Source organism: Glandiceps talaboti, chromosome 18 (assembly GCF_964340395.1).
Source record: "Glandiceps talaboti chromosome 18, keGlaTala1.1, whole genome shotgun sequence".
Classification (NCBI taxonomy): domain Eukaryota; kingdom Metazoa; phylum Hemichordata; class Enteropneusta; family Spengelidae; genus Glandiceps; species Glandiceps talaboti.
This window is the reverse complement of record NC_135566.1, coordinates 22704162-22719236: the sequence shown is the minus strand read 5'-3', so window position 1 is coordinate 22719236 and position 15075 is coordinate 22704162. Positions and strand designations below refer to the sequence as shown.

Genomic DNA, 15075 nt, shown 5'->3' with positions numbered 1-15075 from the left:
TAACGATGTTGCCAGCTAATTAGTGAGCAATATTGAGAGTTCACTTGACAATTACCGAGACACGTACACATGCATATGTTTACATTTATTTTGTAACTGATGTTGCTGAATGCCAACTCAGCAGAAACTCATTTCCGTATTTATGTTACAATGTTTACACAATTACAAATTGCGCAACAAATTTCAAGTACATATACTCTCTAAAGGACGTGACTGCTTGCTGTATCATGAGTATAAGAACAACAAAGTTTTTGAGATGTGTATAGAAATATCCTAGGTCACCATATCACCGTATAAGAAATAGATGTATGCATGCGTTTTCTGAAACACTATTCACAAAGTAACCTGCCTAAGAAATTGTCGGTAATTTTTTATCATTTTGACGGTCACACTTGCAAGTAATTTATACATCGCATTGTAGACTAAATATTCTGACTGACATTGTCAGGACTGATGTTCTCCAAATGTATCAAAGCATACAGATAGACAACATTGTTGACATTAATTTTGAGTGACACTTCCATTAGATAGCAATGGACGACTGTTCACATGAGCAGTGTACACAAATTTGATAGGACCATTCTTCTTGTACATGACTGTCGGCAAGCCTTTGATTTCGACATAATTTTGCCATTTTCTGGTTTTTAAAATTCATTCTGTACTCCCGTTTGCCCCTGACATTCAACGTCTCTTCTCAAATACATAATCAGTGTTCTCCCTGAACAAGGTAACAGGGGCGCCGCGCCCTCTTGTAAATTCTTGGCGCCCCCTTGTAAGTTTTGACGGAAAAAAAATGAATTGAATATTTTTTCAACAAACGGGGCAAAACGATTTACTTCTCTCGCGGTTTCGCTACGATCTCATGGTCGCCATTTTGGAAAGTCAAATATCTCGGTAAAGAGGCTACTGTCACTGATGTCAAACTTCATGCGAATCACATTCACGCATACTTTCATCAAACTTGTCATTCATTCTATAGCTTTCAAACAGTCAACATGTCTTTCCTCCGTCATTTAGCTCAATGAAGATCAGGAGGTACACGGAATATTTTACACGTCGGCCCTTTTCAGGGCGAACTTGAACTCAGATCGTGGGATTGTTTGCATGTAAACACACACTCTCGAGTTTACGGTACGAAAACAAAATGAAATGCGAAACTTTGAAAAGCTTGTGTTGTTCACCGACACTACTTAGATGATACTAAATAATCGGTCACTAAAATGAACAAAATGGTACATTCTAGTTCCTTAACTATTTATTGAATTGTAATCGAAACGAAAATGGGCTAATATTTTCGTACCCATCGAACCACGATCGAACTTACGGAGATATCGGGTGAGATGCGATGGCCTCAACACAGATAAACACGTGGTGTCAATGTGGGCGATTCCATTGTTCATGGATAGGTGGGCCGTGACAAAAGTCTCGGAACGGTCTGTTTTTACGTGTACACTAAATGTACTACAAAATCTATGGTTTTCAGAGTCACTGTGTCTATGAATTGCTTCTCTTAATATAAAAACACGCAAGTAAGATTTTCCATGGCTACGTCAGTATTGAAGTTGAACGCTAAGTTCCCCTCTGTCCCTTCCCTTTAGTTTAATAGTTCGGACATTGCATGTGTCGTCATAGTACAATCTTTGACCTTTCAAAATCTTAGTGAGTCGTCGTAGCAGAAAGTTTTGTCGGATACCTGTCCCACTTGAAAACTATGTATTCCGATTTGTTTTATTTCATTTTCTTTTGATTGACTTCATTACCACCCATAGTGACACGAAGCGGTTTCGCCTTCTTTCAAAAAAGACCTGTGCTAACTGAAACTGCCATGCCGTATTGTCACCGACTATTTTTGTTTTCGTAAAAAAAAACTGAACAGTCATGCTGAAGAGAACTATATCATGGCTAGGCATGTCTTACAGTGTGAGTATTTTTTGACGTGGGAGCGTGACGTATTGAGTGTCCATTTGAACATGTGCAGCTGTGTTTGGCATGTACTATTAATTTTCCAGTTAGACACAACAATGGCAACAAAAATTGCAACATTAGTGTTGCGTCTTTTTTACATTGACTGTAACAGGGCCAGGGTACAAGTTCGTTAGTGGTCTATAATAATATTATGTATCAAAATAAAAACAATCGACTCTCACTCAGTATAGTACGATCGTCAGTCGAGGGGTATGGCAAATGTAACAAAATTCGTTGCATATAGGATACGGATCGTTCGATCAAATATGCATAAAATTAATTTCCATTGCGTACGGTATAATACGCATGGTTTTGCGTCACTGCAAATACTGGTCCATCATTCTGAGCAGTTCTCAACTCCGGGAATTAAATGATAAATTTAATGAGAAGTCAACTAGAAAACAGTACATTTAGACGAATTGAATCACTATGGGAATATCAATAGATGGACCAAATCTGACACTGTTTACTTTGAACAAGCAGTCACCAATGGGGAAATTATAAAGACAGGAGAATTCTCACAGAAGTGAGACAAGTTACTCAGCTGTTATGCATAAAGGCAAAGTTATCTTCACCCTATGTGTTTGACGTTTGTTTGTTTTGATAGTGGTATGGTGATGATGCAATGAAGCTCTTGAAAATGGATTTCGTTTTGTAGTAAACACTACAACTGTCCTGAAACATATTGAAATTTGCTGCAATTTTTTACAGAAAGTTGAAGATTTTGTTTTGTTACACTCTTTCAGCATTTGTGTTAAAAAGAGCTATTTGAGTAACTATTTAGGACAAACTATTAAAAAACTATATTTTTGACACAGGTAAATTTGGCTAAATTCTGTCACTATTTAAACATTAAGATATCAAAACTCACTTTGACACTTCAGTTGTGTTGAAATTCACATGATTAAAGTGGGTTAAAATGGCTAAATAAAGTGCCACCAAAAGCCACCATTTCAAGATGCAAATTGCAAAAGCTCCTAGGCAGGAGGGGGGACACCCCCCTCCTGACCACGCCCCAGCGTGCGCAACGCACACGCAGTGCTTCGCTTCGCTCAGCAACAATTCCCCCCTCTTGTGACAAAATCCTGGGGAGAACACTGCATAATGATAGTTTGACATGTCGACATAGTACAGCAGATAGCCTACACAGCGTAGAACCACCGCCGGTTTCAGTATGAGTAAACCCAGGGAATAAACGGCAATTAACTAATTTCTTTTCTCCGGCTAGTAAGCCAGGTAGGAGTGATGGAAATGGTGAACAACCCGCTAATAAAAAAATAATATCGCAACGAGACAGCAGGGAAATTCTGCCTTCTGTAATACTTCCCACGCTAGGCCTTTCGTTGTTATTGCGGCAAATTTGCACTTCCGTATGTGATCTGTGCACTGTGTGCATGTCTGTTACTGTACATGTAACAATATCAGTATGTATCAAATCTCGTATCGTCTTTACTTTAATTTATTTAAACTGAACAATCTTCAGAGGAATTAGTGTGGCGTAGACATTCACTGGTAAAAAAGTCAAAATTAATTCACGCAATACTCAGCTTCCAAACACTTATGGCACTGGTGAAATGACCCAATATATGTTATCAATTTCACTTTGCACATCAGTCGTCTGCTATGAAATATTTCAGTAAACCAAACGGAAAAAAATCCTACCGAACACTAATTGTACGTAATTACGTGATGTTGAGAACTAGCTGTATTTATTTGCAGATTAATTATGTGACGCCATCTGACTTGCACATGTTAAACGGGACGGGTTCCCCCAGTCACCCCATTACTTTTCCAAGTACATTCACATTCAGTCTCAGTGAAAAACTTCAAGATGGAAATATCGTAAAAATAAAACCCGAGGACAAGTACCTTAAATGTAGACATCAATAGCAACTTTTACACAAACCATATATTCACAGATACATGTACCTCCAATGCTCACAGTGTAGTTTGCTGTCCTGGAAATTAGTACGATGACTGAAATACACCGATTGAGGGCGCTTACACTGGCGTAAAGCGTTCACACCTACAACTTAGTACAAGCTAATCCTTGCCTCCGGAGGATCTGTGGAGCTGAATCGACCAAAACCTCCGCAGTAAAATAATCCACAGATTCTCCGGAGTGGACCATTCACACACACAAATTACCTCCAGAGTTAATTTAAGTCACTGATTCTGCGGAGGATATGTCCCAGTGTGAACAGACTATTAATGACATTGAAGAATACTCCTCAAAAGTTTGTTCACACATAGCCTTCATGCAGGCATTGATGTAGCCAGTTCACACTTCATCTTTGTAAATAGTGGAGCATTTGCCATTCTTATAATTACTGATCATCTACATTGTTCTTTTCACAAAGAGATTTGGTAGTTCATTGTCTATTTTTACATCTGTGAAGCTACTATTGTGGAAGCATCTCCAATATAGCATTGACTAGGATCGCAGGATGACTGATAGTGTTGCAGGTATCGCCAAAGTTGTTGCGGCCCATGATGTTACTTTGGCCCACTTAGAACCCGGCACTGCTATATTGTGTTTGGGTGACTAGTCAGTACATAATACTCTTGATTTTAAACTCTGTGTTGTACCCTTATTTGTGACACTACTAAACTGTTATGTTGAGCTTGGCAAGAAAGGGGGTTTGAAAAAGGTAAGGTAAGGGTAATACCAATGATATCAGAAAGATTGGAGACTTATAAGTGGTTGATTTACATTTTCAGCAGGACAGTCAGCATATGGTCAACAGAGTCAGGTAGGAGCTAGTAGTTATGCCCAACCAGCTGGACAAAGTTCCTATGGACAGCCTGCTACTTCATCTGGTGGATATGGTCAGTCTGCAACACAAAGTTACGACCAGAGTGGAGGACAGAGTAATTATGGACAGTCACAGCAGCAAAGTGGAGGATATGGTCAGTCATCACAGGGAGGAAGTGGTGGATATGGTGGCCAGTCACAAAGTGGTGGTTATGGACAGAGCTCTGGCCAAAGTTATGGACAGCCATCCCAAGATTATGGTTCAGGTAAGGCGCACTATATAGGTAGCACTGTTTGGTGTTCAATAGTTAATTTGTCTCTTCTCCTAAGCTGTACTTTGGTTGAAAAGTTATCGTTATTTTGGTATCTGTAAAATGGTGGAATGAAATGAGTTGTTACAATTCTGTCTTGACAGTCTGAAAGGAGCTGCACGTGTAGCACACTATACTAACTGACATGACCAGATTATAGTCAGTGTAAAGGTGCTGACGTAGTTCCTAACTAGCTTAGTCAGTGTCTGATTGTATTATTCAAATTTTGGAGTAAACCATTATCACTTTGTAAGATTTAGCATTTGCTAGTAAACATTAGCACATACAACAAGCTATGATTATCAGATAAGTCTGCCAATCAAAGTACAGTCTTTGGGTAGTGGGTGTGTAACTGGTAGTGGTGTTATCTTATAGTAGCTGGTGATAGGGTCTCTAAATGGGTCTCTCTGCTCTCTATTCTTGGATTGTGTGTGTTTGAAACCAGGTAACGTAATTGATTTGTACTTGTTTTTGTCAATATATCAGGTGGCTATGGCCAAACAGGGGAACAAAGTCAAAGCTATAGCAGTTCTGGGTATGGTTCCGGCCAAGGTGTGTTTAAAACCATATTTTCGTTGGTCATGTTGTAGTTAGTGGTGTGTAGTGTCATGTTTCAGAGCCTCATAGATTTGAAGATACTGAAGACAATGAAATTTAACAATATCATTGAACAGTTTTCAGAGAACTCTATTGTGATATTCAGTGCAGTGAAATAGTTTATGTAGCCATGAGTGGGGGTGAGGGTTAGCAAGCAGTACCCACTATAGAAATATTATGCTCTGTCATCATATTAAACAAGAAGAAAACAGAACTTGTGTGAATGATGTCTAATCTGTGAGGCTATGAAATTGCAAACAATCAACAATTTGGGGCCACCTATGCTGTTGGTTTTGGTAGCACAAATTGATAGGTAAATATGTGTGCTGTTTCCTTGTGCCACTGTTGGATAATGACAAAATTGGTGGTTGATGCCAAGATAAAATGTTACACATGTACTGAATATGTCGTTTAATCAAGAATTTTTTCTTGCTTGCCATACCAGATTTTCCCAAAATACACCCATCTGAAGGGTCACCCAGCCAAATGATCACATGTATTGCAAAGATAATCACATGTATTGTGATTCATTGACGAGTAAATGATCATTCAAAAATATATTCAAATATGTCTAGCAACATGACCACGCCCATAGCAAGAGCCAAATGATTGTGTATATTGCAAAGATAACAACAGGGTTGGATAGGCAACTGGATAGACATTCAGCAAATGAACACCTATACCTAGCATGGATCACCATGTGGATAAACATTTGTAAAAACTATACAGTTGTGCTACAACGCCATTAGTGCTATTTTTCAAATAGGAAGCCCAGATAAATTGTTTTATAAATTAAAAATCCAAAGTAAATACCTAATCCTCATCCAAATGGCCACTTTAGTAGGATAAAACCTAAGTAAACGAGTAAATACAGCCAGAATGTTATACTCAAAATTACTGTTGTAATTTCATTATTAAAATGCAATAACTGTTGGGATGGTATTATTACTAATACTGGGCACGTGTGTATGATGACACCAGCAGGTAGAGATGCAGGGGCTGGGTCCTATTCCACAGGATTTCAAACAGCCATTCATCAACAGCAACCTCAACAACAACTACAACAACAACAACCACCACCATTATTTCCACAGCAACAGCCTTCTAACGTGCCAATGCAAGGTATGTACGGAGCATGTAAAGGAATTTCAGGGCACATTTTCTTCCTTGTAGGAATCATTGTGTTTAGGTGGAGTCACAGGACTAACAAAGTATTTGCTTTTGATTTTGTGTGATAGTGAATGTTCTAATAAAATTCTATCCCCCCTCAGTTGACTGGTACGGCACTGGTAACATTGACCAGCTTGTACATGCTAGAGATTAGTTACTGAAACCACACTTTGTATCCCATCAACAGATCGGCATGCTTCAAGTAGGAAGATATTTGCAGCTTTGTTTGAGGGAAGTTAGCTGTCCAATTCTGTTACATTAACCAGTTATTGTTTCCCTCTTGTCAGGTGGTGGTGGTGGTGGTGGTGGTGGAAGTGGAGGATACCAAGATCGTGGTGGTCGTGGTATGGGAAGAGGTCGTGGTGGATTTGGGTAAGCATCTTTTCATTTATCTACCCGTATTGCTATAAGCTGTGATATGAAATTAGTAGAGATAGTGTGTGTAAGGATTTAGAACAGTAAAAATATATATTGCCTAGCTGGTTGTAAGAGAGTTGTCAAGCCTTGAAATCTCACCAAAAACAAAAGTAATGTCACTACAGTGATATCATGGTACATCTTGCATGTGTATTTGATAGTACACAAAATATTAAGACCCACTGGTGGTACCCCTTGGAACAGACCGTTATGCTGTTGAATTGTGGGTTGCTGAAAGTAGTGTGTTAATTCATACAATGTACATAGTCTTTAAAAGTTACAATTACTTGTGTACATAAGTAGTCAATGTCTGTGGTTTTTGTCCATGTTGAAAGCATGGCATCTGTGTGTTAACCATGATATTGAGTTGTTCTTTTCATATTCACAGAGTATTTGAACCCATAGAGGTTCATACATGTATAAACACCTGCTGTTTATAATTCAGCAGATCTATTTTAAGTAGTGGAAGTACAGATGATGTGTTTTGTTAGCAATAGAATCACCATACTAGATAAATCAGTAAGCAGAATTCCAGCCGTACATTTCAAGTTCTGTAAATAACAAGAGATCGACACACACACACATACACACAATATTTATGTGAAAGATGTTTTTTGTCATGTGGAAGTGAATTTTGCCAGATTGCAGACATAAAAACCTTGTGAAATGTTTTGAATTGATTGGCTTCACTATAAAGCATTGTTGTGTAGTTCATATTTTTACTATTTACTAATATTTAGTTATTATCAGCATATCATAAAAAGTGGGTTTCTTAAGGCTGCTATTTCATAAAAGTTAAGAATTTACCCGAATGGGTTCCAAAAGTTGTGTTTGTGAAAGTGTATTTTGGCTTGTGTTGTTGTTATACCAATTGTGGTATAAATAGTACATAGGTCTTAAAAAGCTCTGGTTTTTGAACTGCATTTAGTCAAAATGACGGTGTTATTGATAAAGTTACCTGAGATAATATTTTAGTAGAAAGGCACAAGTGATAGCAATTTGATTTACTGTGTTAAGAGTGATTTTGTAGAGCTTCGATAGTGGTATACTACAACAAGCCACCTAAAGGGTACATTGCCATCAGGCACACATGACGATGAACATTGACAAGTGTCCAGAAGAATCTCAGCCAATATTATAGCTTTCAACACAGTACAGGCTCATCATGCAATGTATTTGTTATAGTTATTGCAATCACAGCTTGAAACAAGGATATCTTGCATTATTACTTTCCAGACTCTTTCACTTTGAAAGCTTGCATATTTCAAATTGAAATTTTAATAGATTAGAAACCCCAAATTAGATAAACTGGAAGAAAGGATAAATAATGAATACTTTTCAAATAAAAAACAAAATATATTCACTGTGAATATTTTGGAGAGGGATGTCTACATAACACTTTTCTTCGATCAGATTTTATAGATGACCAAGAAATCCCTTCAAGCTGTGGTTGTCAACACAATAATGAATTTCAATGTAAAAGATAAGCTCACCTATATCATCATAAAGAAAATACTTGATAGTGTGATCTCTTTGGTTAGTTATCTGTATATCAATACATTTTCCTTACTTGTCGGTTTTCTAGTGAAATGGCTAATAAGAAACTAAAGCCAACAATAAGGAATGCGTTCTCATGAACTCTTTCAGTGACCCATACATCACACAGTATTGCCAGGGGTTCGTGGGAGGAGGTATTTTTTTAACTGTAAAATACATCACTGGGAGTGTCCTTATCATCCCTTCCCTTATGACTGTAGGGCACACTGTAGGATAGTGTGCCCGAAATCAAATCAAAAGAATCTTGCCTACTGTTGCCAACAGATGTTTGATACATGTAAATGTGTTGCTGATATAGGCCTATGTTATCCAGTCTCCTATTTATGGGGCCAAATATAAACAAAACATTCATACATGTCTGAGGCCTATCTGTTTTGATGAGATTTTATAGTAAACATGATTGATACAACCCTTACAAAGTGATGGTGTCCAAGAAATGCTGATGTGGTGGCCCTTGGCAATTTGTGCAGAGAGATTTGGAGAGGTTGACCATCTATGGCAACTATGGGAAACTGAAAGAGTTGCAATAGATAGATTGTAATTGCAGGCTGTTTATCAAACATCAAAGATAACATCATCAACTACAAATTTCACTGCCAATTATGAGTCAATCCAAAAACAAATAAGTGCTTGTTTTTTATCAGTTCAGCTATTAAAACTTAGGAAAAGAGGATGATAGAAGACTTAAAAACTAACCAAAGATATCATTTATCACATTTACCTTTAATATTGCAGTGAATCAAATGGAATGTCATAATTTTCATTTAGCCATTACAGTGTCTTTCCAACAACTACACTCCTAATGATAGTAGGGGAGATTATATATATTTTGTTATGTTGGTTGGAGGTTTCATTTCTACAGACAATATGAGGGGTAGTTGTTGAAATGGCAATGTTTTGACAATGATGACATTGATGGTGAAACTGTCAATAGTAGAGTTGTATGTTGCTGAACATTTCCATAATGGACTTTATCTCAGTTCTACAATGTATTATTATCATTCCTAGTCCCAGTTGTGTATTCAGTGAATAAGATGGGCGTCATATATGAAGCAGTCAGATTTGTCAATACCCTGACTTTCAAAATGTATGACATTCATGTGAAATTGAATTATGTTATTAGTTGCAGAAGGGGGACTAATATATTGGGCTCCATTTGTCCATCAATAATACTCCATACGTACAATATCCAGTTTCTTTCAAACCTGACACAAAGGTCATTTGTCCATCTGTCCATCAATAATACGCCATACGTACAATATCCAATTTCTTTCAAACCTGACACAAAGGTGACATATATTAAACGTACACACACATGCATGTCACTTTCTTTAATGACATATGCAAATTTGACCAAATGGCGACCATATTTGTTATTAAAAATCAATATTTACTTCATAACCCAAAAATTGTATTATATAGAGACTCCATTCAAGTGTCTACCTACATATTATAAGGTTCACGTACATGTAAGATTTTGGAAAACATTGATCCTTTGATCTTGACTTTCAGGGTAAATTATGACAGACACTTTGCAGCATTTATTTGTTGCCAATTTCTTGTAAATCATGTTTACAGGTATTAATATAGAAGAAATGAAATGTACACGAGGGATTACTATGTAAAAAAAATCACTATGTTATTTACTGCATAATTCAAAATCTTCCATACACAGAGACTCCATTCAAATATCTAACCTCATACAATCACATGCAAGCTTTCTTGTAAGAGAAGAGACCATTGACTGACAACCCTCATGGTAGACTATCAAACTTAAGCCATTTCTTGCATATTGCAGATACTTAGTAGCATCATGTGTGGCCAATTTCTGTTAAAAATCATATATAAAAGATAATATAGATCAAGAGAAATATACACTTGCATCACTTTTGACGCTCATGAATTTTTACTGAATGGCAGCCATATTTGTAGTTATGATTTATCACATAACTGAAAAGCTTTAATACATAGTGACTCCGTTAAAGTGTCTACCCCTACATTTGTATATTATCAGGTGACCTTGACTTTGACCTCCAAAGTTACTTATCAAAATTGAGCCACTTCCTGCATATCACAGACACTTTGTAGTATTTATTTATTGTTACCAATTTTTTTCAATTCGTGTCACCGTTAAGTCACATAAAAGTAAAGCATTTGAGGGGCAACTGTAACTGTTTTGTTCCCAAAGATGTGTAACTTTTGAGATTTTGACTATTATTCAGAAAGTATTATAGTTATGGTTTTGACAGTATATAGCAAACATATTGTACTGTAGTTGGATTTAGATGAAGTAAATGCAATACAAGTTAAGCCCCAATGCTACACAATACATTGTTGAATTGGGAAGCCATGTCAAATGGATAGCAGCTATTTATAGAGAAGCATAGGGCAAGAACTAACTCATTAGGATATTGGTTTACATGTGAATACATGGTACACAGTTAAAGTTATTGATAATGTCGCATGATTGATTGTGTTGCCTGTACTGTGTTGAACATTTGAAAACTATGATATTGTACACATGATTATATGGTTGATTTGCCCTCCTACTATAGTGACAGAAGCGGAGGCAGTGATAGAGTTGGCTTCAATAAGGGTTTTTCTGGTGGTAAGTCAATTTATGAATTATAAACACGAGTCAAACGATCTAAAAAAAATGAAAGAAAGGTGTCTTTATTGTAAATGTCACGGTATCTATCGTTGATAACAGTTGAGTTTATACCTGCATAACCTATTGATTTTATTGTGTACTTGTCCATGAAGTTAAAGGTGCCCATCTGTCATAACTTTGTTTAGTATCGGCTAGGGGACCCTTTCTTCTAACTGGGTCCACATTAGGTTGAAATGTGGTATCAGTGTGTGTGTCTGAATATGTGTGTGAACAAACACCATGTATAGTGTGTGTAGTTGTATAGTGCTATGAAAATAACACTTGAAAAATAAGTGTAATGTTATCATCTATGGTTTATCAGTGCTGCTCAGAGGAAGTTGTAAAAGGGTTGACTGTCTCCTATGCAATGTGTCTAGATGTTCTACATCAGTGAATAAAGGGCTCAGTGTTTGCTATCAAGGGTTTCACTAGTGAGTAATCAAACAGCTCTGACATTACTACTGACACGTGAGAATTTTATTTCAAAGTGACATGACTTTGCATAAACACACATTCCGGTATACATCTATCCACCTTGTGCCATTCATATCCAAAGAAAGAATGGTGAATAAAGTATAACACCTACAGAAAGGCATTGACAGGTGACGATGACAAGTAATTCAATTATTAGCAGGCTCTGCTTAGATTTTCAAAATTGAGAGTAGAAGAGTGAAGATAATGGTATTTTGAAGACTTGGATAACAAGAAATGGTATGTCAAGACGATGATTATTCCTGTTGGTTCTTACGGATGTTTTGATGTATGCTACTTGTGCAGTTGACACACTAATAGTATGAGGGAACCTCATGACATGCATTAAAGTGTGGCATACTCTCGTTATATGCAAGAGTGCTTGATGTGTTGTTTGTGGTTGTACTTTCACATGCATATAGTGAGTGAAAGTGCAGCAGAAAGCACTGCAAGCAAGAATGCAATAGCTGGAATGCCCACACCTAAACTCCTGCACCAAGAGGTTTTGTTATTTTGAAAGTGTTTATTTGAAAAGACAAAATTCTGTGAAAATCATACTGTGCAATTAAACTTTCACGCTAAAGGAGTGATTGTGTTCGGTAATGCACTACAGTGCAAATATTAATTTTATGCACACACTGAGACAGTTACAAGTAATGACTGGTATGTTGTGATACATTTGTAATAATCAGATGTTATTACACGGAATCTTTCAAAAGCTTCATAGTGGTTGGTTAGAAAACATTAGGGAATTGACAGCTCTGTTGCCTGAATCATAAATGATTATAAAAAGAAATTCTAGTTGTGTGTTTTCCAATGAGTGAGACCTTAACAGGGACTTCACATATAAGACTCATTAATGTAAAGTCTAACCTTATATATGTACATTTCTAAACAACTTGATTTGCAAAAATCCACACACAAATATTGTTTCCCGTACTATTTTTAGAGCAACTGTCCATCTTCAAAACTCCAACATGCAATGTGCATTTGGAAAATGGGAGTTTAATATTAGAGAAGGTAAGAAAATACAGACACAGTTATGATAGATCTCTGATTAATGTCAAGGTCAACTTGGAATTTACAAAATGCCCCACCCCAAAAAATGGCAATATTTGCAGCAAACTGACAGTTGTGGCACACAGGTCTGAATTAAGTTGTTGAAATTCAAATGTTGCTGACACCTACATCAGTGGAGATGTACTCTGGAAGACCAAATCAGGGAGAGATATGCACAATATGGAAGAGCAGATGTTTACCATGTTTAACTGATCAGAGATGTGCACAATATGGAAGAGGAGATCACAGATGTGCGCAATGTGAAAGAGCAGATCAGAGATATGCACAATATGGAAGAGCAGATGTTTGCCTAGTCTATCTGCTAGACCTCGGATGTTCTTCCGATAAAATACGACACACAGCCGAACAACGCTATCGAGGATTGAACATCCAAGGTCTAGCAAATGTCATCAGGATATAAATAACTGCCAATCAGAGAACCGCATTAGCGACAAGCACAAACAGAGGACAATAGCTAAATTTTCATGCATATTCATCTTAAGGAGGGGCTTGTAAAAATAACCACCAATGCGTTAACTGAAATGTGTGAATGACAACGTCTACACACTCATCAAACACAATTACCATAAACCGATAAGACATAGTAATGACGTAACATCTGTTTGTCAACATCTGCATGCAGAGATTGAATATATTAAAGTATATATATGCATACATGGCCCAACCCACCGCTTAAACATAATCTCAATGGAATGCCTGGTCTGAAAATGACATTTGCTAGACTGTTCGGGCAAGCCCTCACTGCGAATTTCGTTCACTTATAGTATCGAAGGAAAGCCTGAACGTCTAGCAGCAAGACTAATGTTTGCCATGTTCAACTGATCAGAGATGTGCGCAATGTGGAAGAGGAGATCAGAGATGTGCGCAATGTGGAAGAGGAGATTAAAAGAAGAGAATAGTTTCCCTCTAATCATTAGTACCACTGAATGATAGTAAAAGATTATGGATATTTTAGTGATTCAATGTAATCAAGACAAATACTGATAACAATCTAGCCTGTTTACAGTGTTAATGATATTATGTTTATCTCGTGTAGAGACTGAGAAAATGTCAACGTTATTTTTAAAAAATTGTAATGTAAATGTGCTCACACAGCAGAGATGTAAACAGGAGTTAACACATGAAGCATGTTTGGTCATTCACATGTAATTTCATAATTTCATAATTTCATTCAACCGCAGTTCTATGTGGAAAACTGCAGACCTCAGCAAAATGATGAGGAAGCTTATATTTTACCTGCTTGCGACCCTCAGCATAACATAAACTTGATAGTCACTTGTTTATCCTGTAGTATAATGTGTAAAGTAAAAACTCAACACAAGCTAGTACTTATTTGTAATCCCTGTCAACTGAAGAACCTGAAGTAGCAAGAGTAGACAAGCAGTGTAGAGATATGACATGCAGGTTATCATTACGGTAACACATTGTAATGTATATACATACAGATGGTTGCCAGAGAACACTGGATAAACATGCATCAGTAGTGCTATAGGCATGGCAAAGTGTCTGTCTGTCTGTGTATGTGTGTGTATGTGTGTGTGGATGAACAACTTAAAGTCAAAAACTGCTGGACCGATTGCCATGATAATTGGTGGGTGTATTACCTTGAGTGTCTAGTTGGAAAATTGTTCAAATCAAAATGATCTTACAACCAGTGTGTGATTTGGGTCAACAAATTTAAATTAAAAAACTACTGGGCAGATCGGTCTGAAATTTGGTGGGAACATTCTTAAGGGTGTTTAGATTAAGAACTGTTCATGACATAATGATCCCATTAGTGATATGCTAATTAGGGCTAAAAATGTGTCTTTTTGGTCAAAAATCTTAATTCTAAAACTACTGAACATATTGGGCTGAAATTTAATGAGGATGCATCTGGGGTATATGGATGAAGAAATATATATAATGATCTCATCAGTGATTTACAAATTAGGTGTAAAAATGTGAATTTTGGTCAGCAACTTATATCTCAAAAAGTACTTGGTCAATGAGACTGAAACGTGGTGAGATTTTTTTAGAAGTGTTATTCTGCAGATATTCTTTTTCTTCAAAACATTTTGGCACAATTGGCCCGAGCAACTATGACCATGCCCTTAGCAACA

At 36.9% G+C, this 15075-nt stretch overlaps 1 protein-coding gene across 14 annotated transcripts in view; it reads left to right on the top strand.

The window, feature by feature from the left end:
- The window catches only part of LOC144448872 (uncharacterized), a 74744-nt gene that overhangs the window by 29875 nt on the left and 29794 nt on the right, over positions 1-15075 (top strand). For 2 of the 14 annotated variants that reach the window (XM_078139196.1, XM_078139193.1), the window contains 5 exons: positions 4690-4986; positions 5518-5583; positions 6610-6750; positions 7086-7170; positions 11328-11380. In XM_078139196.1, coding sequence (XP_077995322.1) covers positions 4690-4986; positions 5518-5583; positions 6610-6750; positions 7086-7170; positions 11328-11380 — 642 coding nt within the window. Of the gene's footprint in view, positions 1-4686; positions 4987-5517; positions 5584-6609; positions 6751-7085; positions 7171-11327; positions 11381-15075 lie in introns of all 14 variants that reach the window. The other 12 variants (XM_078139192.1, XM_078139195.1, XM_078139204.1 and 9 more) reach the window with 9 other exon arrangements.